The 24561-nt window shown below is 37.9% G+C and overlaps 3 protein-coding genes and 1 pseudogene across 4 annotated transcripts; 3 read left to right on the top strand and 1 right to left on the bottom strand.

The window, feature by feature from the left end:
- Positions 1-184: 184 nt before the first annotated feature.
- On the top strand, positions 185-3502 carry LOC137709452 (pentatricopeptide repeat-containing protein At1g73710 pseudogene; annotated as a pseudogene). The gene has a single exon (XR_015958469.1). The product of XR_015958469.1 is annotated as a pentatricopeptide repeat-containing protein At1g73710 pseudogene (transcript).
- A 620-nt stretch (positions 3503-4122) lies between these two features.
- LOC137749421 (uncharacterized) lies at positions 4123-4591 on the top strand. The gene has a single exon (XM_068489514.2). It carries the CDS (start codon positions 4190-4192, stop codon positions 4394-4396), a length of 207 nt encoding a protein of 68 aa, XP_068345615.1. The 5' UTR covers positions 4123-4189; the 3' UTR covers positions 4397-4591.
- A 5895-nt stretch (positions 4592-10486) lies between these two features.
- Positions 10487-14117, top strand: LOC137708248 (uncharacterized). Its single transcript, XM_068447284.2, has 3 exons — positions 10487-11743; positions 12330-12407; positions 12618-14117. Exons 1-3 carry the CDS (start codon positions 10820-10822, stop codon positions 13857-13859), a joined length of 2244 nt encoding a protein of 747 aa, XP_068303385.2. The 5' UTR covers positions 10487-10819; the 3' UTR covers positions 13860-14117.
- Positions 14118-14580: 463 nt separating this feature from the next.
- On the bottom strand, positions 14581-18702 carry LOC137708391 (protein ULTRAPETALA 1-like). Its single transcript, XM_068447452.2, has 3 exons — positions 17400-18702; positions 15663-15987; positions 14581-14964 (listed from the first exon to the last, which is right to left on the bottom strand). The coding sequence occupies exons 1-3, from the start codon at positions 17608-17610 to the stop codon at positions 14790-14792; spliced, it is 711 nt and encodes a 236-aa protein (XP_068303553.2). The 5' UTR covers positions 17611-18702; the 3' UTR covers positions 14581-14789.
- Positions 18703-24561: the final 5859 nt, after the last annotated feature.

Raw genomic sequence — 24561 nt, forward strand, 5'->3', positions numbered from 1 at the left:
TCAAAAGCGCTTCTGATTTTAATTGAAAAAGAAAAAAAAAACAAAAAACACTTATAAGTGTTTCTACTTCATAAAAGTACTTCAAGAAAAAGCACATGTTAAATGCATTTTAAGAAAGCACTTTGTTTAAGCTGCAATTGAAATTCAATATAAAGATTCAAAATATCTGGTCGGTTTTAGCCCTGAGGCTCATATTGTTCCTACACGAGAGGAACAACTTCCAGGGGCTGCAGCAGGAAAACCCCTAATAAAACTCTCTGAGCTGAAAAATCCGTCGAGCCCCCACCGCCGAAGAGTCCTAGTAGAAAGCAGGCAATGATGCTTCACAGCCAGAGTTACAGCTCCATGGAATTAGGGCAAGAAAGTTTCCAGAGCTCAATTCACAGTCGTCGCACTTTTTCACCAAGTAAGCTTAGAAACCCCCATCAATGTCCTTTCAGAGCTAGGGCTTTTCTAGAATTTAACTTACCCAATTCTCCGAATTTCGAAACGATTGTGAATTCAAGAGCTCAGAAACAGAATTTGAGAGGTTCTAGGGTTTTTGTAGGGTTTAAGATTCAGTGTCATTCGAAATCTTCGGTTTTGCCCACGAAAGTTTCTTCGATTAACGGTAAGAAGAAGGGGTATGGAGGCGTGTTGTCTTCGATTTTGCGGTCTATGGAGTCCGAAAATGATGTTGAAAAGACCCTTAATTCGTTAGGTGAAAATTTGAATCCGAAAGAACAGACTGTTATTCTCAAGGAACAAAAAAGCTGGGAAAGGGTTCTGCGTGTTTTCGAGTGGTTCAAGGCACAGAAAGAGTATGTTCCTAATGCAATACACTATAATGTGGTGCTTCGGAAATTGGGTAGGGCTCAGAAGTGGGATGAATTGAGGCTTTGTTGGATTGAAATGGCGAAAAGGGGTGTTCTGCCAACAAACAACACGTATGCAATGCTCGTTGATGTGTATGGGAAAGCCGGCCTTGTGAAGGAAGCACTTTTGTGGATTAAGCACATGAAACTGAGGGGAATGTTTCCGGATGATGTTACAATGAATACGGTTGTTCGGGCCTTGAAGGATGCAGGAGAGTTTGATAGGGCTGATAAGTTTTATAAGGATTGGTGCACCGGGAAGATTGAGCTCGATGAACTAGATTTGAATTCAATGGGTGACTCTGTGAATAGTTATGGCTCAGAGCCTATTAGTTTTAAGCATTTCTTGTCCACTGAACTTTTCAAGACAGGTGGGAGAATTCCCACATCAAAGGTTACGACCTCATTGGATACACAGAACTCTGTTCAAAAACCACGACAGGTATCGACATATAATGCTTTGATTGATTTGTACGGGAAGGCAGGGCGTCTGGATGATGCAGCGAATGTGTTTGGAGAAATGATGAAATCTGGGGTCCCAATGGATGTCATAACTTTCAACACTATGATCTTTACTTGTGGAAGTAATGGGCATTTGTCAGAAGCGGAAACTTTGCTTAGCAAGATGGAAGAAAGGGGAATTTCTCCTGACACAAGAACTTATAACATTTTTCTATCTCTGTATGCCGATATGGGGAACATTGATGCTGCTCTGAACTGTTATAGGAAGATCAGAGAGGTGGGTCTTTCCCCAGATGTCGTCTCTCACAGGACTATTCTTCACGTGTTATGTGAGAGAAACATGGTCCGAGAAGTGGAGACTGTGATTCAGGATATGGAGAAATCTGGTGTGCGTGTCGATGAGCATTCTGTTCCTGGTGTCATCAAGATGTATATTGCTGAAGGAAAGCTTGATCGGGCTAAGTTGTTTTACGAGAAATGCCAGTTGAGTGGTGAGTTATCATCAAAAACATGTGCAGCAATTATATATGCATATGCTGAAAGGGGATTTTGGACCGAAGCTGAGGCGGTATTCTATAGGAAGAAAGACTTGGTAAGACAAAAGAAGGATGTTATGGAGTATAACGTCATGATCAAAGCTTATGGTAAGGCAAAGCTTTATGATAAAGCTTTTTCACTCTTCAAGGCCATGAGAAATCATGGGACTTGGCCCGATAACTGCACGTATAATTCTCTCATTCAGATGTTCTCAGGAGGTGATTTAGTGGACCAGGCAAGGGATGTTTTAACTGAAATGCAGGAAATGCGTTTTAAGCCACACTCTCTAGCCTTCTCTGCTCTTATTGGATGCTGTGCTCGCCTTGGCCAGCTTTCTGATGCAATTGATGTGTACCAAGACTTGGTCAATTCGGGAGTAAAACCAAATGAATTTGTATATGGTTCTTTGATCAACGGATTTGTAGAAAATGGCAGAGTTGAAGAAGCATTGAAGTATTTTCGTCACATGGAAGAGTCTGGGATTTCTGCAAATCAAATAGTTCTTTCATCCCTCCTAAAGGCATATAGTAAGGTGGACTCCCTTGACGGAGCGAAAGTACTCTATGAGAGATTGAAAGATCTAGAGTGTGCCCGAGATATTATTGCATCTAACAGCATGATCGATCTTTATGCAGACCATGGGATGGTGTCTGAAGCCGAATTGATTTTTGAAAAACTGAGAGCCAAGGGTTGGGCAAATGAGATAACATATGCGACCATGATATATCTTTACAAGAGTGTGGGGATGCTTGATGAAGCCATTGATATAGCAGAGGAAATGAAACTGTCAGGTCTGGTGAGGGACTGCGGTTCATTTAACAAGGTAATGTCATGTTATGCTATTAACGGGCAGCTCCGTGAATGTGGCGAATTATTGCATGAGATGGTAACTCGGAAACTCTTGCCAGACGTCGGGACTTTTAAAGTATTATTCACAATATTGAAAAAAGGTGTTTCAATTGAAGCAGTGACGCAGTTAGAGTCATCCTACCATGAAGGGAAACCTTACTCTAGGCAAGCTGTCATCACCAGTGTCTTCTCTATGGTGGGTATGCATGCTTTGGCGCTCGAGTCCTGTGAGAAATTCACAAAAGCTGATGTAAAGCTCGATTCTTTTCTCTATAACGTCGCGATATATGCTTATGGGGCTGCTGGGGAGATCGACGAGGCTCTGAACATGTTCATGAGAATGCAAGATGAAGACCTGGAGCCAGACGTTGTAACGTATATTAACCTAGTAGGTTGCTATGGAAAAACTGGTATGGTCGAAGGTGTGAAGCGAATATACAGCCGGTTGAAATACGAAGAGATAGAGCCAAATCATTCCTTGTACAAAGCTGTTATGGATGCCTATACAGATGCCAACAGGCATGACCTTGCCAAACTCGTTAGCCAAGAGATGAGATATGAGTTCTACTCAGAACAAAAGACGGGTTCCGAAACTAAAGATGAGTCCGATGAGGCTACTTCAGATCTTGAGGATGTGTAATTGTTCTAAGGTATAAAGTTATGAACTCCGTGTTGTTACACTGTTCAGAAACACATTTGTTCATGCATCTAATACCGTATTGTATAAATGTACCGGATTTGACGAAACATGTACTGTATTTCCATCTGTGTTGTTACACTGTACAGAAGCACATTTCCAATTTTCTCAGCAGCCAAACAAAAGTTAAAGCTCCCTTATTTTTCCCCTGTCAACTGTATTTCCATTTTTATTTTCCACTTGGATGGCGGATGGCCGTTGGATTTTCAAAGTTTCGACTATAAAACTCGGCCAACCGAAGCCCATTCCAAATCAACTTCGATACCTACCAACTGCCACCCACGTTTAGGGATAAATTTTTCATTGGAATCGGAATACGGATGGTATATTATGTGCTTTTATATACGTGGTGAAATTTTTTATTTTTTTAAGTTACTAACTTTTTAACACATATATCATACCATTTGTATAATGACACATGATGTACCACATCGTGTTTCGGTCATACTGAAAACTCTCTTCACCATCTGACCCCATATTAATCACCACAGCATTCTGAAACCACCATCTCCCACCACGTGTACGGCCATGATCTCATGCTCTCATCTCTAAATTCCCCAGCCAGCTGGCAAAAATGTACTGGCCTTGTTGCATGAGCCATGATGCCCTAAACCCTGAACTCATCCAACGGTCAGAAACAGCAATGGCAACAAAACTTGCTCGATCTATAACTTGTCTGACGCACATATAAGCAAAATTTTCATTTCTTATTTTTCAGCTTCCAAAACCAACATCTCACATTTTTTGGTTCTCTCTTCAGAAGTCAGTTAAAAGCCGAAACCGGAACAGAATGGTGGTGTTTTGTTTTCTGGTGGATCAGAAGAGGCAAGTGCAGGGGAGCAAGCCGGCGGCGGGAATATGCTCGCGGTGCGGCGGGGGAGCGAGCGTGGCGGACATGAAGACCGCTACAAGATTTTGTTACGTCCCGTTTTATTGGAAATCTTGGAGGGCCATAATATGTACTTTCTGTGGAGCTGTTCTTCGTTCTTATCGATAAATTATTGGCTAATTTGCATGTTTCTTCTAGCAAAAGGGTGATTTGTTAATTTGCATGTATAGCTAGCTAGCTAGGTCTTTAGTAGTTTACTTTGCGTTATTCAGATTTCTCAGTTCAATCGTCGTCACTCCAATCCGACGCACCAAATGCCGCTTAAACTTGTTGCTTTTAGACACAATTTTACATACGTTTAGCACACTGCATCAAATTCTAACACAAGCTAATGACTATATATTCGAGAATTAACCCAATGAGATGCGCAATTCTATTTCTGTCAATTTTTTTTATTGTATCTCTATGTTTATATTTGGCTTGCGGGTGGTTGCGTTCATGGTGCGGAATTTAAGTAGAGACAGTTGAAGGCAGAGGCCAGTTGGAACTTGCAAGTAGACAATCAATTTCAAGGGGTTAAAAACAAGTAAAAGATGCATGCTTTTTTATGACATGAAATGAAGGCAAAGTTGGTGTTAGGTTGGGGGTGAAACTGAAACCATAAACCTTGTGCTACTTATTCACGTCGTCTATCATTTTCAGCATAATCTGGCTCCTTCTCTCTGCAATAAATACTAAGGAAAACTAATAAAAAAAATTTGAAAATTTTGAGTTTTATCTATAAGAACAAAATAAAGGGTAAAGTGAATAGTACCTGAATTGACTTTTTAGTGTAAAAATGTGGTTTTTTGTTAAAATGAACAGTATCGGGAGTTTTTTGTTAAAGTTCCCTAAATACTAGGCAATTCCAATATACAAGTAAAGAAAAATATATACTAATCTTTTGATTGTTGGCAAGTGTTTTGAGCGTCCTCAAAACGGTTGTAGAGGTATACACATCACAATATCGCTAGACATTGTCATTGCAGCGTTCTGGTTTAATAATGGATTGTCATGTTGAAAAATTATTACACGTAATAGTGTATTATTGAATAGAAACATCACATCATAATAGACTCGTTTTGAGTAAGTCGTTTCCTCCAAACAAACGTGTGAAAGGAGAAATAGAACTTTGCGTAGACATTGCGACAGCTAATAGAAATGGACTTAAACATTTATCGGACGTGATCGGTTGGGTGGCAGCTAGGACCTTAGAATAAATGCTATGCCATGCTACATGAAGCAGCCAGGACCTTGATATATGTTGGATTTGTGGTACGGTTTCTTATGAGCCCTCTAAGAAGAAGATGGTGGACATAAACGAGTTGTGGTTGATAATGTCGCAAGAAACAGAAACATAAACCAGGTACCACACACAACTAGAAATTATAATTTTGCCGCCGAAGCAAAATTTTGTCGGCACAAGAGTCTTTTCTTGACGAAAATTTTAACTTGTCGGTTGAATACTCACACTAGAACCAATTTACAACGCCAATCTTAGCTGAGAAAATTGGAATGTTAGCTGACGATCATTTTGTAGGCATAAATTCGATGTCCTGATGAATTTTGTTTTCACGGGTGAACTCTGGAGGGAACTTTTCCTGTTGTATTGAAATATTAGCCGACAATGTGAGGCAACAAGGTATTTCATCAACAAATTGATAAGAGAGGCAACAAATTATGTCATTGGTAAAGTGATAATAACTATACGTGATAAGAACAAACTTATCGAATTCCCAAGGCAATCCTAACCTATTTTGGCGGTTTACATCCACCAATTGCTCATGATCTCCCTCCCATATTCTTCCTAATCCTATTTTGTCAGTTCACATCCCCCAATTGCTCATGATCTCCCTCCCATATTCTTCGCTCTTAGCGCGCCATCCGATTTCACTTTTGTAAGAATTCCTATTTATCTTGTAACAACTTGGTAGGGTCTTTCCCCCTCAAAAACAATTTTGACGATCCTAAATCCCTAAGTTTATATATTAGGGTTCTCACACTATTAACTGACTCTCATTCACATCTCTGCTTCTATCATCTCTCTCTTCTCTCGCTCTCACGATCATCTCCATAATTTTCCAGAAGCAACAACCAGTCTTAACGGTGAGGATATAACTAAACTATTTAATATATTGCTTAATTATAGTTTGCTTCAAGACCTTTAGGCTACCATTACTTTTTGTTCTAATTTTTTCTTGGTCAGGGCATGTTATTGTTCAATTCTTGTAACTTAGGGTTACTACAAATTGAAGTAAAGATTTTGATTTGGATTTTTTATGCATCAATGTCTTTGATTTTTATTCTTACCAATGAATTCCAATGCACTATATATATATATATATATATATATATATATGTATGTATTTACATTTAACTTAAACTTGGTTCTTTTTTTTTTCCTTTTTTGTAGATGCCAATGATTAGCCAAAAAAGGAAACGACCTCTTGTGTCAACAAGAATCCCACCTCTGCCATCCTGGTCACGGTCTACATCTGCTATCGGACTTTTGACTGAATATAAGGTTTTGTTATTTAAGAATCTAGTTGCTAACATGATCCATTTTTATGGCTACTTAATTTCTTCTATTTATAGTTCATCTTATATATTGATAATTACTATCTCATTCAATGGCAGAAAGCAGATGTAGACCGTGACTGGGTTGGCAGAGGATTCTTGTTGACACAAGAGGTCGTTTCATTTTTTGGCTAATCATTGGCATCTACAAAAAAAAAAAAAAAAAAAAAAACAAAAACCAAGTTTAAGTTAAATGTAAATACATATATAGATGCAGTGCATTGGAATTCATTGGTAAGAATAAAAATCAAAGATTTTGACGCATAAAAAATCCAAATAAAAAACTTTACTTCAATTTGTGGTGCACCCTAAGTTACAAGAGCCGAACAATAACATGTCATGACCAATAAAAAATCAGAACAAAAAGTAATGGTAGCCTAAAGGTCTTCAACCAAACTATAATTAAGCAATATATTAAATAGTTTGATTATATCCTCACCGTTAAGCCCGGTTGCTGCTTCTGCAAAATTATGGAGATGATCGTGAGAGCGAGACAAGCAAGATAAATGATAAAGGCAAAGACATGTATGAGAGTTCGTTAAGAGTGCGAGAACCCTAATATATAAACTTAGGGATTTAGGATCGTCAAAATTGTTTCTGAGCGGAAAAACCCTGCCAAGTTGTTACAAGTTAAATATGAATTCTTACGAAAGTGAAATCAGATGGCGCACTGAGAGCAAAGAATATGGGAGGGAGATTATGAGCAATTGGGGATGTGAACCAACAAAATAGGAATAGAAATATTATGGGAGGGAGATCATGAGCAATTGGGGATGTGAACCAACAAATAGGAATAGAAATATTATGGGAGGGAGATCATGAGCAATTGGGGGATGTGAACCAACAAATAGGAATAGAAATATTATGGGAGGGAGATCATGAGCAATTGGGGGATGTGAACCAACAAAATAGGAATAGAAATATTATGGGAGAGAGATCGTGAGCAATTGGGGGATGTGAACCGACAAAATAGGATTAGGAAGAATATGGGAGGGTGATCATGAGCAATTGGGGGATGTGAACTGACAAAATAGGTTAGGATTGCCTGGGGAATTTGATAAGTTTGTTTTTATCACGTAAAGTTATTATCACTTTGCCGATGACATACTTTGTTGCCTCTCTTATTAGTTTGTCGATGAAATACCTTGTTGCCTCACATCGTCGGCTAATATTTCAATACAGCAGGAAAAGTTTCAGCTAGAGTTTATGTAACACCCCGACCCGAAAATTTTATTTCTGAAACTAATTTCGGTGATAGGCCAAATTAAACTCTTGTTTATTTAACTACCACTAATCACAATTCTTTATTTAAATTTCTTAATCACTCACAAAATCTATAACCAATATTTACTTACCATAAACATAAGATTAAATTTTCAAATTATTCACCAAATTTCTTCTCTTAAATCAAATTCCCAAAAAATGATTAATCTCAATTATTTAAAGCTGCATCTAACCCCTGTTAGACTGTCTACATACCCTTGAGCAGGATCAAACATTTCGTAGTTCACCATTCATTCTTTTATCCATTTCCGAAAATATTATAGTAACGAAAATATTCAACATTAGTTTTCACAATCGAATCGCATCAAATGGGTACCAATTATGGATTTAAAATATCAAAATTTGCATGAAAAGGTAGTGTTGGCCCACTGGTCACGCGCCGTCGTGGGTGGTGGTTTCCGACGAACTGAAATCAAATTTTCCGACTAACTCTAAAAATTACCAAATTTTACAGGCAAGTAAAGTTCAATGAGAGGAACAACTTTCATACCTGGGCCGAAGTCCAATTCGGCTGAAAAACACCTTTTGTTGGAAACCCTTGAAATGGTGAGCTTCAATTCTTCACATCCGCAGCTCCACCACCCCCAAACTTGTTTGGGCTTTGTTTGTAGGCTCAATAGGATGCTAAAGATGGTGGTGATCGAGAGTAAACATTTCAGAAATGGTGGATCAATGGCAAAGTGCCACCGCACCCACCGGTGCGGGTTTCACTAAACCAAGGCCAACTCTTATCTTTTTTGGGGTGGAAACTAAAGAGGAAAGGCCAATGTGAAGTTTCCAGGTGGTGACTCAATGAAAATTGCCAGAAAAATGATGGAAAATCACCGGGTTAGCTTCGGGTCAAAACCGGGTCCCAGTAGGGGAAACTAGTCGCGCGGTCACTTGGTTTTTCCCCCTCTCCTTTCTCTCCTTTCCCCTCTCCTAATTCATTCCCCGTCTGATTGAGCCATTCCCCCCATTGGTCACTCCTTTTTTCTTCCTTTTTTTTTTCCTTCTCCCGTATTTCTCTCCCTTCTCACATCCCTTCCCGTGACATATTTCCACCAAAACACACCTCCAGCCAAATCTGGAGCCTTCCATATTTATGGTAAAATGACTATTTTGCCCCTACTTTCGTTCGTTTCTATTTCATTCGTTATAAATTCCGTTTGTCGAACGGTTTTCGCCTACACGCTCATGGAATCGTCCTATATCCAAATATGTCAAGAAATAGGATATAATATACGAAAATAAAATACGTCATCGTAAAATTACGCTTAGTCATTTTCGCTTTTCCACTTATCGATAAATTTTTCGAAGTAAGTTATAATAAATCCCGGAAACAAAATTCTAAAATTTCTCTAATCAAAATTTTCATAACCATAAATCTATTTATTCCCGATTTACTCCACATATGCATATATTTTAAATTTTCAGGATATTACAGTTAACCCGTCAAAACAAAATTCGTCAGGGCATCGAATTTACGCGTACAAAATGATCGTTGACTAACATTCCAATTTTTTCGGCTAAGATTGGCATTGTAAATTGGTTGTGGTGTAAATATTTAGCCGACAAATTAAAATTTTCATCAATAAAGGACTCTTGCGCCAACAAAATTTTGCTTTAGAGACTTATAATTTGTCGGTGAAATTATAATTTCTAGTGGTGTGTATTAGCAGTTGTAGGCCTGTGCTGCTGGGCATGTATACGTATATATAACATAAAACCCCACGTTTGTTGCATGTAACGGATTAAGATTGTAATCAAATTATCAGACCCAACCTTTAAATTCATATACAGTTACAAATACATTCTGTTAAGATTAAATTCGAATTGAAATCTGATATATTGACATGTCTAGTTAGAAAAAGAAAAAAAAAATTCAAATTCTATGGGTTAAAAATAGTAAAATATTTTTGAGACATTTTGATCTTTCTAATTTTAGTCTAAAATGTCACATGAGTAATAAATATAAGTGTACAATCAACGAAAATAATGAAATTGGAGCCATTTGAGCGCTTGAACAAATGGTTCAAAATGGTTGATGAATATATGGAAATTTTTAATACATTTAAATGCAAAAGTAAAATAAAAAAACTAAGCAAATGTCCTACGAGTAATAAATATAAGTGTACAATCAACAAAAATAATTAAATTTGAGTCATTTGATCGTTTGAACAAATTGTTCAAACGGTCAAATGGTTCAAAATGGTTGGTGAATATATAGAAAATTTTAATACATTTAAATGAAAAAGTAAAATAAAAAACTAAGCAAATTACATTGATAAAATTGATAAATACGATAAACTATATATCATAAGTTCAATATAATAAACTCAACATAATATAAGTTACATTACGTACAACATAAACTCCAAGTAAAAAAGGTGCTAAATGCAACAACACAACAAAGTCTAACCTCCTAATTCCCTTACCCTACGATTTTGGTCCTTGATGAACCTCTCAAAACGTCGTCGTATGAGCTCATTTTAAATTTTATTTTTTGTTAAAATAACTAATTTACCTAACACTCCGCCATCTTCTCGTCTGAAAAATGTTCAAAAACCCTAGCTAGGGTTTAAGCACTGTCCTGACCGTTTCCAACCCAAAGCCCAAACCCCAAAATCTATAAATTCGCTTTCTTTCAGTACCCATGGATTTTCACTCATCTAGTTCCCCCACCCAATTTCTTCTTTCTTGCGCTCACAGATGGTAGGGCTCATCCCTCAGCTAACACTCGAAGACCTCGATCCAGCTTCAAAGCCCAAGTATTCGAAGGACCCGCCCGACTCCGTTGATCCCAGAGACCTTTCGGTTGCAGATTCGTTCTTGGATTTTGATTCCATAGAGGATTGGTTCAAGAATATTGATATGGCGGAAACAGGGCAGTTTAAGGCTGAGGCGGTTGACGCAGAGTATATTGGAGGTGGGTTCGAGCCGGCGGGTGATGGGTCTGTGCCGATTGATTGTGGGTCTGGTTGTGCGGTGAAGGTGGAGGGTCAAATGTTGGAGAATTCGGGTTGTTTGATTGCGGAAGGGTTGGGGAAGGTTAATTTGCTTGGAGGGTGTGAAGAAAGTTCGGTTCTTGATGGTGGGAATGGTATGAAGAGTGAAGTAGTGAGTTGTGATACCGGGGAAATGAAACCGGTGAGTAATGAGAATGGGAGTGAGGGTTTGAAGTCGAAGATTGAAGGCGGGAATGGGATGGGGAGTGAAATGGTGAGTGGGAATAGTGGGAAGAGTGGAGCAGGGAATGGTGAGTCTGAGAGTGAAAGCTCGGAGTCTGAGAGTGAGAGTTCGTCCTCGTCGTCATCCTCGTCATCATCTGAGAGTAGTAACTGTAGTGATGATGACAGCAGTGATGATGAAGAGGAGGAAAATAGGAAGGGGAAGATGAATGTGGAGGTGCAGGAGAGCAACGAGGGTGGTGAAATGGAAGAAGGTGAAATAAGGGATGCTGATGGAGGGGAGGAGGAAGATAAGATATTCGGTATGGATAATGAAAGTGAGGATGATGATGATGAAGATGAAATGGTTGCTTGGGCCGATGCTGAAACTTTTGACGAGGGAGACGGCGATGAGGATGATGTTGGAGATCTGAAAGGACCCATTAGGTCCAAGAATGAGCTTGAGGTAAGAAAAAGTTCATTGGTTATCTCGTACTTTGAAGCCGTGAATGGATTTGTGAACATTTCAATTGATAAGTTGATATGAACATTCGGTGAGAGGTGGACATAGAGTTCCTATTTCATTCGTTAGGTCGTTACTGATAGATTAGCTTAGATGAGGAGTACATGTTGATTTTGTTTTAGTGGAGATAAGAAGATAGACTCCACTGTGATAGTGGAGCTGGCTTGTCTGACTTTGGTTTGGGATTGGGGAAACGAAAGGGTACTTGGGATCATCTTTAAGCTTGCAAGAAAGTCGTATTCAGGATTTTCAGTATTTTCGTCTGATATACAGAATTTTCTTTAGTAAATTGAGTACCTTGCTCAACTGCTCTGGAAGTAATAACTCATTGTAAAAAATTTAGCATTTCTGATGTTGCAGTACTTGCAAATTGTTTTTGGAATTAGTTTTTCTATGTTTCTGTTTACCATATTCTCGATTCTATGATATCTTAAAACATGCAATGCTTCTAAACCTTCAATGAAATTAGCTTTCTGCAGTATCTAGTACTGCTTCAAATAGTTTGACAGGATTTCTTTGAATTTCGCAGGTGCTTCCCCCAATTCCTCCAGTGGAAGTGACTTTGCAACCACATCATCAGATGCAACCTGTGGGAGTTGTCTTATCGGTAAGCTCACAAGGATGTGAAAGCTTTTTTTTGTTTTTTTGTTTTTTTTTTTTTTAATCTCAATTATGCAAGGAAGCCTATATTGTAACATGAACTTTATCAATCCCTAGTGTCATTGAAAATTTAGAATCTAGGTGACACTCTAGAAGGTGCTTATTGTGATTTGTGGTATTGTTGCCTAATCGGTTTGATGCCAATTTGAATTTACAGGTTCTTGGTACCCAAGTCATCGTAGAAGGGGTTGAGAAGCACAACCCTCTAAACGAGGGTTCGATTTTGTGGGTAACTGAAAGTAGATCTCCGTTGGGGTTGATAGATGAAATCTTTGGACCTGTCATACAACCTTACTATGTGGTGAGATACAATTCAGAAAGTGAAATACCTAGTGGAATACAAACAGGAATTTTGGTCTCTTTCATTCCGGAGTTTGCGGATCATGTGCTTAATAACAAGGATGTTTACCGAAAGGGTTATGATGCATCTGGTGCAAATGATGAAGAGATATCAGATGAGGCAGAATTTTCAGATGATGAGAAAGAGGCTGAATACAGGAGGATGCAAAAAATGTCAAAGAGGGGAATGAAGGACCAAAATGTTGGCAATAAGAAAAACAACAGAAAATGTGGTAAAAATAAGCCGGGACCCTGGAAAAATGGTCAACCTTCAACGCAGCAAACACCAATGGATGCGGTTAAGCAGCCTCCCAATCAACACCACCATCCTTTTTCTCCAGGTGTACCATCTTCTGCTGCAGTATCACAAAAATTGGTTAGTCGGACTGGATTAGTTCCACCATTTCCAGCTCCTACACAGGTCGCTGGTATCAACACAACTTCAAATGGAGGTTGGGCAAATGGAGTGCCGTTTCAGCCACAAAACACATCCTTCCCTAACGGATTTCCAAACAATAGTTTTCCAAGTCTTCCACAGTATAATCCTCAATATCCTTATCAAATGTCTATTCCGAACAGAATGCCGTTCTATCAGCAGGCTGGTGCTGTCTTACCGGGCCAACAGTTGAACGCCTTTGCAGGACCTGCGTATTCACAAGGGATGATGGGTCAACATGGGTTCAATCAAACAGCCCTTGGGTTAGGTTTACAGGGCCAACCCATTCCAGGCCAACAATTCAATGCCTTTGCAGAACCCAGGGTGGGTCAACTTGATTTTAACCAAAGCACGTTCGGGATGGGATTACAGGGCCAACCTTCTCACCCAATCTTCAATGCAGATCAAGGAATGCCATCAAATGGATTACATTCTGAACAAAACCATAATTTGCCACAATCCGTCGCAAATGCGGGCAATGTGGACAGCCAGCAATGTAATCAGGGCGCACCTTCTAATCATGGAAGGAGACCCTCCCATAGAGGGGGTCATAATTTTGGGAGACCCTCCCATAGAGGGGGTCGTAATTTTGGAAGGGGAAGAGGCAGGCAGCAATCGAGGTGAAAGCTATGGCATGCTCTGTGGCACCCAGCACACTAAAGTTAAACTACAAGTAGGCTTTGAGAAGAGCCATCGTTCGAAATCGCTTGTTTTTATGTATTCGGTTTTTACTGTATTTGCTGGTCCAGTATATGGAAGAACATAGACGGTGAACATGTTCTCCATTTCCTTAAAATGCAATATCCACCTTAGTTGCATATAATTTTGAACATCGACGATTTTTGGTCTGTCTAGTAAAAGCGTCGATAATTTTGAATTTAATCCTATCAAGCGTACTTATTTTGATGTGGGAGCAAACTTTCAAGCCCCAAATTTATAATCTTGCAATAGTTGGTTAACAGCACATGCGTTACCCGAATGCTGGGATGATCTTGTGTGCGAGTTCAAGTGACCGTAAAGCCCGTACCGAAGAACTTCTCCTTGGATACGGGACAATATTCCTATGTCAAACTAAGCATACATCAGTTCACGGAATCTTTAGTAATTCAAGGGTTTTTTCATCGCAAATTGTCCCTGAAATTGATTCATAGGATAGTCTCTGAAATTAAAAATCGATTAATATAATCCCCAAAAAATGAGTCACATTGATTTGTGACACTCATTTTCAAAGACAACATTAATTGATTTTCAATATCAGGAACCATCTCGATGGAGTGAGTCAATTTCAAGGACTATTAGTGATAAAAACCCATAATAAGGAAAATAGAAAAGAAATATCACCTAGTAAGCATGAGAATAAATTATCAAATTAGAAGGTTCTAAATCAGTCAAGAGAACAAGAGACATTAACTCGGGAAATTGTCATTGGAAGCTGCCTTTTTTTTTTTCCAATGTGGGGAACGGGGAGGGGTAGGGGGTTGCTTTCAATGAGGCGATAAGGGTACAAGTAACCCATATGATCAAAAGGGAATAGCAGGACTGCAGGGATATTATTCAAGTTTTAGCATTCCTTGTGAAGTCAGTGCAGGTCTGGCAGCTGCAATCCGAGAAACGACAGATTTCGCAGCCAAAGCACACACAAGAAGTACAGCCTTGGCACGTCGGAGAACGGCTGCAGCCTCTATATACCCTTCGACTTGCTCGTTCTTCTTCATCATCACATGTTATTCTGAAATATAGACAAACATTCACATTTGAATTACTGAACCTTTAAACATATGTAATAACTACAACATACCAACCATTTTTTTGTATATTGGGTGTGTGCACTAGTTTACAACCTACCATCTTAATCTAAAATGCCTACTGGTGAATGTCAAGGAATTACATCGCCATTTATATTTACTCCCCCAATCGAACGTCCCTATGTGCTTCCTAACGTTTAATTAAATGTGTATTTCTAAACCTTAAGATAACTTGAATGGCCAAAAACTACCATTATTGGATGGGTATATGCGTACAAACACCACCTACTCTACCCCAGAAAGTAATAACTACTCAATTTTCCGGAAATGGTGCCACAATCCATCTTTAAGCAGCTAATCCGGCTAATTTCTAACTACTGAATCAACGAAGCTGGATGAACAGTATACACAAACATAAAATAAGCGATCAATATAAAAGCTACAATAAGCAACCATTCAGTTCTAAAAACTGTCAATAAAACAGCATATTGAAACCAAACTACACTATATAAACATTAGCATAACGATTAAACAGAAACGATATTCATATTATTTCACATTTGTGAGATAAAACTATAACTAGTGTATGGTTCATGAATGGTTGATGGCCTATAGCATAAGAGAAAAACAACTCGATCAATACCAAGTAGAAGTATTTGTTCAATGTAAGGGAGGAACATACTTGTCATACGGCAGATCAGCACATTTCCAATTCACATCAGCCAAAGCATCATGGTAAACCCGACATTCCTCTTTTGTCCGGAGGCGAAACCTGCGCTCCTTGTTGCACCTAGTACAGGAAACAAACTCATCATGGTGACAAACACGTCCATTGTTGGATCTGTGGGAACCATTAGCACTTTTTGATGCCTCGTTATGGTACTTGAGCAGCACCGTTTTACACAGCGGAACCTTCTTCCCGTTATCAATCACCCAAACATTATTTTTCCATTTCCTAGCAGTCTCTCTTCCAGAATGCTTTTCAAATGCAGCAGGAGTCAGTTTTCCTTGTGATTGAAATAGAAAGGGAAAATAAATAAGATGGTTATAATACAAGAGTTGAGCTAAAACAGAAACAAAAATCCTGGATATAAGCACGAAACCTCTATCTGAGCTTTTGTCATGACCATTAAAGTAGTTAAACAATACTTAAAACGCATGCATCCCAACGTGTACCATTTTCTGGATATTATTGACAGACCACACGACCTACATATAGCTAACTCAACTACATAATTAAATACTAATGGTTTCACCTCTATCTTGTTGGAACCACAAAAAGAGCTGACAGTAAATACACGAAGGTTGTAAGCAGGTGGACTCCATTATTGGGTCAAGACTGTGTCTTAAGGCAGCAATTTGCTTTACAGACAGAACAACTGTCCTTGATGGACTAAGTTGTTTTATGTGAGGAAAAGATACCGGCAATTCAATGAACACTAAAGACATAAGAGTCTTGTTACGAGATGCCCTAATCTTTCGAGTGTGTGCCAAATTCTGACGCAGGAAGCAAACTTGTGGAATTATCACAAGGACTATATTATGGAAGAATAAGATATAGCACGCCCAAAAGCTGCAATTATGTAAAAGAGGATGCACGCTATCGGATGCACCGCTAGGTTGTCAGAAAGAGGTATTCTTGGAAACTCCACGCCATAGTGCTTACTGATAATAGCATTGTAGAAACAAGACCAGAAGCGCATAGAGACATCAGATAACACAGTCAAGCTTGAAAGTTATAAGGGTGGCTGCTCATGAAATAACACATTGGATTAACTGTCAATGCCCATTAGCCAAGTATGAAAAAGCAATTTCATCAACCACATTAGTGCTAATTACATCAAAGACGAAAGAAAGATACGCAAAGCCCTACAATAACTAAACCATGCTATGCAACTCTACAACATCTTACTCTGGAAGAGAAAGAACAGAACTCAGGACATATTCGAAACCAAAACTTCGAAAACCAAGTTTAATTACGAGGTTGCGATCGCCACGAAAATGGCAATGTAGGTTTCATTCTCAATACACCAACTTAAAGAAAAACTCTTTACTCCACAAACAAGCCAGAAACCATCTGAACTCGACCATATTAAGCAAAAGAGTAGACAAACATATAGCTACTGTACACCCAACACGGAGAAGGCATTCGGTCAGACAAAACAACATACACCTCAACTGTATACCCAGCAAAAATACAATGAACAACTTCCAAAGCAAAAGCTCGTCGTCATCAAATACAAACCCAGCAGATTAACCAGACCAGAAAGGGACAGACAGACAGAAAGCCATCAACGTCAAAACCAGTACACGATGAACTAAAGAAGAAGCTCAAAACGCAAACAACATGCATTAAAAATCAAAACCCTTTTCCCCAAAAAGCAAGTGAGAGAGAGATCAAAAGGGCAGAGAGAAAGACCTTCCTGACAGCCAGGGGTGCACTCGCAGGTGATTTCGAGGTCTCCATTAACGAAAACCCTAAGCCTCCCAACAGCATCGCCATATCTGTGGCTGGTGCAGCCGCACGTGACCTCCATATGGTCCGGACCTCTCTTCACCCCGCTCATCTCTCTCAGCTCATCGTCGCTAAACAGCACCAACCCACAGTCTCTCTCTACCCCATTCGCCATTTTTTCACAAAAGGTGGAGTCTTGATCGAAACCCAGAAATCCCAGAAAGTAAAATCGAAGGAAAAGTCAGAAAATATGGAAGAAAATCAAGGAAAATAACATGGGTTTTCTGGGCTGTATCGGGAACAAGAGAAAAAAAAGGTCGAGAAAAAAAAGCCCAGAAAACCACAAAGAGAGAGAGAGGGGAAGGGAGAGGCGAGTGCTGTAATTAAAAGGGTTTCTAAGACGCACGCATCTCCATGGATTTATTCGGAGAGATCTGGTGGAGGAAAACGTCGAAAGTTATAGTCTTTTTGTAGATAGAAAGATAATAAAGAGGGAGAAGCGTTACGAGTTTCATAGAGTGTGGGTGAGATGAGAGAGAGAGAGAGAGAGAGAGAGAGAGTGAGAGTGAGAGTGAGAGGTTGGTTGGTAATGGGGTTTGAATGAAATGAGCTGGCTGTCGTGGGGTGGAGTTCAGCTGAGAAGAGCGACAAGGGGTTAAAAGCCTCTCTCTCTCTCACTCCTCTCTTTTTCTCTCTCCTCACTCCCTTTCTCTCCTATTTGCCAATTGCAAGAGATGCATGATATGACATGAGAGGGAAGGAGAGATAAAAGAAAGGAAAAAAAAAGGGTCTTGGGGTCGGGGGCTTTCGTTTAATGGGAAAATCCCTCTCGTGGGAAGGAGGTGAGGTTTTCGGTTTCTGTTCAAAGTCCTTTTTTTACTCCCCTTCTTTTTACTGCTGCTTGGAGATTTGCACTGTTTTCATAAAAGATGGCATCTTTGATTCGAGCGATAATCTACGCTAAATCCCAACCAGACGGATTTGAAATTTAAAGCAAAAAACAGAGCACATTGATCTAGTCAGTTTCGCTAACAAATAGTCTTAAAACTTTGGTACTGTGGTGGTGAAGTGAGGTGAGGTGCTGTGTGGTTGGCGCCAGGCAACCAGAGAGGCCGAGGTGTAAGAATTTGATGCAGAAAGTGTACGGAAATGAGTTTGGTGCTGGACTTTTATCGATTAAGTAGTGAACAGAGCCAAAGATTGTGATCAGATATTGGAGGTTTATACTTGGTATTCTCGTGAGTCGGGATTGGAAAGCAGTAGCAATGCCAGTGATTTTTAGTTAGCTTTAGTCTTTAGCAGTTTCAAATGGTGAAACCGACTGTTGAGTAAAACCCAATCCAAACCTAAACCCTTTTGGCTCTCTCATACGCATGAGCGAAATAGTTCAATATACATTGAGATTTTTTACCGTTAGATCAGTGACCGTATATATAACTTATTGTTCATTCGGTGCATGACATACACTGTAAATTTAAGAAAATTGTTGTAAACCATATGATATTTTTTACGAGAGGAGTGTTATAACATTGCAATCACAATTTTGGTTCCTAAAACAAACTAAAAGCCAAACTAATGGTTAACGATTTCTTGTGTCAAAGAAGAAATTTGGCATAGCCGTCTTACTAAAGCATCTCTCACATTAGTTGGTGGTGAGGTTGGGTAGGATTACAATACAAATTTTTTATATTTTGGTAAGAGGTGCATACATAATAGGTGTAAACAACTCTATCCAAATCATTGTCAACTTTGAATAGAAACTTGGATAGAAAAATAGTCGAGTTAGAGAATGGCAGCTATAATAATAATTAAAAAGGAGGATATTCACACATCTCTTTTTACCTTTCATATACATTTATTAATTTTCGGTCATTGGATTGAATGAATTGAAAAATATCAAATGATAGAAATTAACATGCAGTGTGTGTGGGAGGTAAGAAGGGGTGTGTGGATAAAACCACCCATGAATAATGGCCATTTTTATCAAATGACACAAGATTTACTCATTTGCCCTAATAATAACCATGATTTGGGTATATTTCCTTACACTATGTTAGAGAATAGAGTCCCACATCAAAGAGATAACAAAATAGCATAGGTTCACTTCTAATGTCACTGATGCATTTTGCGATAAAACTTTACACGTAGTAATAAATTGTTAATTTAGAAACGATATCAGTGATGTTGGTGATGGATCATGTTGCGCCTAAAAAGTTTATCATCTTGCGCTAGCTCTCCTCTAAGGGTATTAGAATGAACAATGAGTCTTCAAACAGTTGAGTTGTCTCTAGTCTAATGGATGAATGATGACCAAACTCTTAAAATGTTAAGGTAGCTCGGATATCGTAGATTGGTGGCAGACTATACTGAACCTGAAACCTTGAAAATACAAACTTTAGCTTCATCCCACCATCATCTTGCATACTTCGATATAAAGCGAGACTACCATTTCTCAGGTTGCCTGAAGTTTTCTAAGGTAACGTTGAATGTCAACTAGTTACACTAATTTAGGAGAAATATGAATTATCATACTTGCAACTTAATTAATTTGACAAAAGTGCTAATATATACTTATATTTTAGGTATCTCACCAACCCTTAATATGTGGGGATAATTTTATATAGTTTGTGTGTGGAGCCATTCACTAATGTACGTACGTCATCGTTTCATAGTTGCCACATGCATTCTCTGTTTTCTATACAGTATTAAGCTATTTAAAAACAACTTAAAGCTTTGTTTAAAGATGCATTATTGACACTAAGCTTAGAGCCAGCTTCTATATTTGTTGACAAAGTTGGATACCACTAAACATCATCAGCTGAGTTCTCAGTTGTTGAGGCTAAACATCATCAACTACAAAATTACCTTTTAAATGATCAATGCAGGACGTGTCGATTGTTTAATTAACTTTAAATATACTTGATCACTAGTTTTCATACCATATTTATTATATTATGCACAAGTGCCTACTTCTGTAAGTTAGTTTAAATATGCTCTGTATCTTACATATAAAAAGTCATTTCTATAAATGTGAACTATTGTTAGCACATTATTTTAGTAGTCAAATTAAGAACTGCATGAGAGTTTGAATAAGTTTGATCTCAAGACAGGTAGTGGCGGTGGTGGATGTCAATGTCCGATCTTATCATAAGTCACAAGAAGGCCATTGTGGCGGGGGATTGTGAAGAGATTCTCAACTAGTACTCTACACCATGGAGCATAGTAGGACTGTAGTTAGTTTGGTTTCATCTTTTGATATCTCCAGCAATTTCAACTGGTTGATTCCTACCCATCATTAGCTCATGACTCAGTGCATGCACTAGTCATTACCTATTAATTAGCTAATTGGGGTAAGTTGTTAGCTCAATTTATAGAAAAATTATCCGCTGCATATTTGATGAGCATAGAAATATTGATAAATCAATTTGACTATAACAACGCTGATACTAAATCAGATCAAATCGAGTTGGATTAAAATAAAATACATAAACAAGTTAAATAAAGGTATGATATGATGCCTCAACCATGCATGATATGATGCCATCATCATCATCTTTAGCAAAAGGTAGAGGAAATATTTCAGTGTAGTCCCGTTGAAAAAAGTATGATTGAAAACAAGGCCTAGCTCTTTTCACTGTGGCATGCGATTCGGTTTATGATTGGTTTGATATCCCTTGAAGTGACCTGGCCACACACAGTGACATATATGGGCTTGGTCGACCTTCACCTCTCTATGTGCCGGAGTAGAATTCTCTCTTCTTCTAATTTTCACTCTCTTTCTCTCCCCTCTTCTCTTATATGAACGATTATAATTAAGCTACGTTAAGTATTAATTTTTTATAAAAAGAAAAAGACAAAATAAAAAAATGTAAAAAAAAGAGATAGAAGATGATGAAAAAAGGAGAAAAAAGAATCATAATCCCTCTACCTCTCCCTCTCTCTCTCTTTGCGTTCAAAAAGTTGTACAGCTCTAGCATAAAATCATTAGGCATTAGAAATATATTAATAAAATGATAAAAGTACACATGAAACACTGCCCTGCACACATTTTATGTAACAACAATGATTAACTATAAGCTTTTCTTTTTTCAAAGTGTATAAATAAATTTAGGTGTAAGACAATGATTAGGTTTAGTTAGAGAGTTCTAAAGAGCCGTTTATCTCATTATGTGTATATCTCTGTTCTCAAATGATCAAAACATGTTATTATGGCTATATCTTTGTCAACAAGTGAGCAAACCATATATACACTGAGAAAAGTAAAGAAACTATTGTTTTATCGAGCTTGTTGTATAGAATTTGGTGCATGGATGCATGTTATTGGAGGTCTTTTGTCCAAACACCGCAAAATACCAAAAGAGGGAGACGAGAAGTTCTTTTGTCTGAATGCCGGACAATACCAAAAGAGAGAGGACGAGGTCAAAAACGAGGTAGGAGTCGTCCTCAAATCGGGAGGGTGGGCAATGAGAGTTTTTTTTTAGTCTGAGGCGTAGGAAATTGGTACTCCGGACGCCGGACACTTGCTATTGGTGCCCATGTTGACTTATTAGCTTTAGCTAAGTTGTATTTTGCAATTTTCACTAGCCATGATATTACATTGGATTCTTCAGCCGAGAGGACCACTTGGACTTCAAGCATTCTACTAAGTAGGCCTACCCAACTTGAAACGAATTATATAGATTATAGACATACATTTGAAATGAATTATATAGATTATAGACATACATTTGAAATGAATTATATAGATTATAGACATACATACATAGTTGATATAGTATAAATGAGTTAGGATTCGGAGATGCATGTTTTGATATATATTTTAACATTTACTTTGTACGGCTCACTTTGTAATGTGTTTAACAATCCGAATTGTCTATATTTTAGTACATTATTCATAGATCATCCTTACAAAAATTAGACAAATCCAAAATCATAAATACATTTATTCGTAGTAAAAAAAACAAACGAATACGGTTCTACAAAGGAACACTAAATTTAATCCAACGATATATGGTTTTCGGATTTGAGTGATTTTTTGTACATGACCTTTAAGGTAAGACATAAAAGGTAGACGGTTTGATCGTCGAAATATTACTGAGTGGGTCCCAAAAAAGTGTATGTCAAAATGTATTTGAAATATTACTAAGTGAATTCCACCAAAACGTATGTCAAAATATGTGTCGCAAGCATGTATTCTCATACCTAACCTATATATGTATTCTTGTGCCGTAGTCAACTTTCATTCACATTCATGCATTTGGGTCTTTTTCTTAATGTTATGTAACATTTTTTGTCTGGTAACTAGACTTTGATTGGCAAATCCAAAACTTCTTCTCTTTTTGGTCCAAATCTGCCAGCTTATATATACTGACCTCCGGCGGTGCCTACTAACCACCTAACTCCTAGAAAGAGAGCTTTATTTTACTATTTACAAACATGAGATGCAAAAAAACAACAGAATTCTAGGTCATCCATATGGCCAAAACCTAGGTTGGTTACTACCACAAAAAATTCATAAGAATATAATCATATATATATATATATATATATATATATATATATTCTGTGTTGTGCTTGTATATAACAATTATTCCTTATGGGTAGGGAGTTTTTCGGTGTAATGGTCCTCACCTCTTTGCGAGAAAGGTAAGTGTCTTGCACATGATCATTACCAAAGAACTAATCTCGTCTAATCTTTTTCTATTTGAGAAAAAAAAAATTCCTTGTTGTACTGCATTAATCAGTAATTTAGTTAAAAGAGGATTGTAATTGCCATTTAGGTTGATAGACTTACCTTTTTATGTTTGAATCAATATAGCTTAATAACATTGAAACCATGAAATTGATAATGAAGCAAAAAAATATTGAAAACTTTCGAGTAGAATGGTTCTTGTCATAGTCTAAAATTCTTAATCGTTGAATCCGTAACGATGTTGTCCACGATTGAGAATCTCACAATTAAAAATCCTGGACCATACTACGAATCGGTCCATCCAGAAAAATCCTCAAATACGAATTGTTGTACATAGATAAGAAAAAAAGATTGATGCGTTTGGTCTTTAAAATATATGTCTCAGGCACTGTCAGCGTCTCTCTATTGAAGTGGGGCTTTCAGGTATGGTACGGTGTAAAACTGCACAAAACCCAATGTTTTGGTTGATGTCAATATATCTGACCCATACATACATACATTAGTAAAGATTATTCTACAAAGCTTTCCAAGATTACAGAGGTTGCTAAGACAATTTAGACAAAGTGTTACCACTGCTAGTGCAAGTAAAGTAACCGATAATATTGACAGATAACATGCCATTAACTAATTGTCATGTATTACCGATATTGACAAATCCGTAACTAAACCCTAAATTGTCATGTGGCAAAGAAGTTTGTTAAGAAATGAGCCCACAAAACTTTCTAATCCATTTCTGATGGTCATGGTTCGTGAGTCGTGTTTAACACTGCATGAGATGGAGGGCAACTTGGTACGTAAACTCTAAACTTAGTACATATATATATATATATATATATATATATATATATATATATGTACATGCACATATCCGTGTAGATAGTAGACATATATACACAGAGGGTAATGTTATAGGGTTTCTGTTGTTGAATGTCAGTGTCGGAGTACCTAAAGTTAAGAGGTCTGCTGAGGTCTAATACCGTGTCTCCTTCCTCTACTGCCTGCTGCCTGCTACTCGTACCATCTATCCCCAAAAAAGAACCGTACTCTATGACCATATTCACAATGAAGTCAACGTTTAAATGTCCCTTTTATTACAGTAGTAGAAATGAATTAAGCTATTGTATGATGGTTTGAGTTCAAATCTTGTTAGTAATTAATCTAATATCTAATCTAACAAGTCACTTAATAATACAGTCTAGTGGTATTCCTTTTCACTTGTAAGTGAGATGTCTTATGTTGGATTTTCGCCAAAGACAAATTTAAACCACATTATTGCTAACTCATTGTGAGGTTAAGCCTACCACCTCCCCTTAGTGTAGATATACCATTTGTTCAAAAAAAAAAAAAAAAATCTAATCCAACAAAATCTATCGTTTGACTAAAAAAAAAAAAAAAACCTCTTTCATTTATTTGATTAATTGTTTAAATATCTTT

Source organism: Pyrus communis, chromosome 17, assembly GCF_041283825.1.
Source record: "Pyrus communis isolate YQ-2024b chromosome 17, ASM4128382v1, whole genome shotgun sequence".
Taxonomy (NCBI): domain Eukaryota; kingdom Viridiplantae; phylum Streptophyta; class Magnoliopsida; order Rosales; family Rosaceae; genus Pyrus; species Pyrus communis.

Coding starts and splice junctions, on each gene's coding strand:
- LOC137749421 (XM_068489514.2), top strand. CDS start 4,190: ATGGTGGTGTTTTGTTTTCTGGTGGATCAGAAGAGGCAAGTGCAGGGG.
- LOC137708248 (XM_068447284.2), top strand. CDS start 10,820: ATGGTAGGGCTCATCCCTCAGCTAACACTCGAAGACCTCGATCCAGCT. Junction 11,744..12,329: donor GGTCCAAGAATGAGCTTGAG/GTAAGAAAAAGT, acceptor TGAATTTCGCAG/GTGCTTCCCCCAATTCCTCC. Junction 12,408..12,617: donor CTGTGGGAGTTGTCTTATCG/GTAAGCTCACAA, acceptor TTGAATTTACAG/GTTCTTGGTACCCAAGTCAT.
- LOC137708391 (XM_068447452.2), bottom strand. CDS start 17,610: ATGGCGAATGGGGTAGAGAGAGACTGTGGGTTGGTGCTGTTTAGCGAC. Junction 15,988..17,399: donor CACCCCTGGCTGTCAGGAAG/GTCTTTCTCTCT, acceptor TTCAATCACAAG/GAAAACTGACTCCTGCTGCA. Junction 14,965..15,662: donor GCTGATCTGCCGTATGACAA/GTATGTTCCTCC, acceptor TCTATATTTCAG/AATAACATGTGATGATGAAG.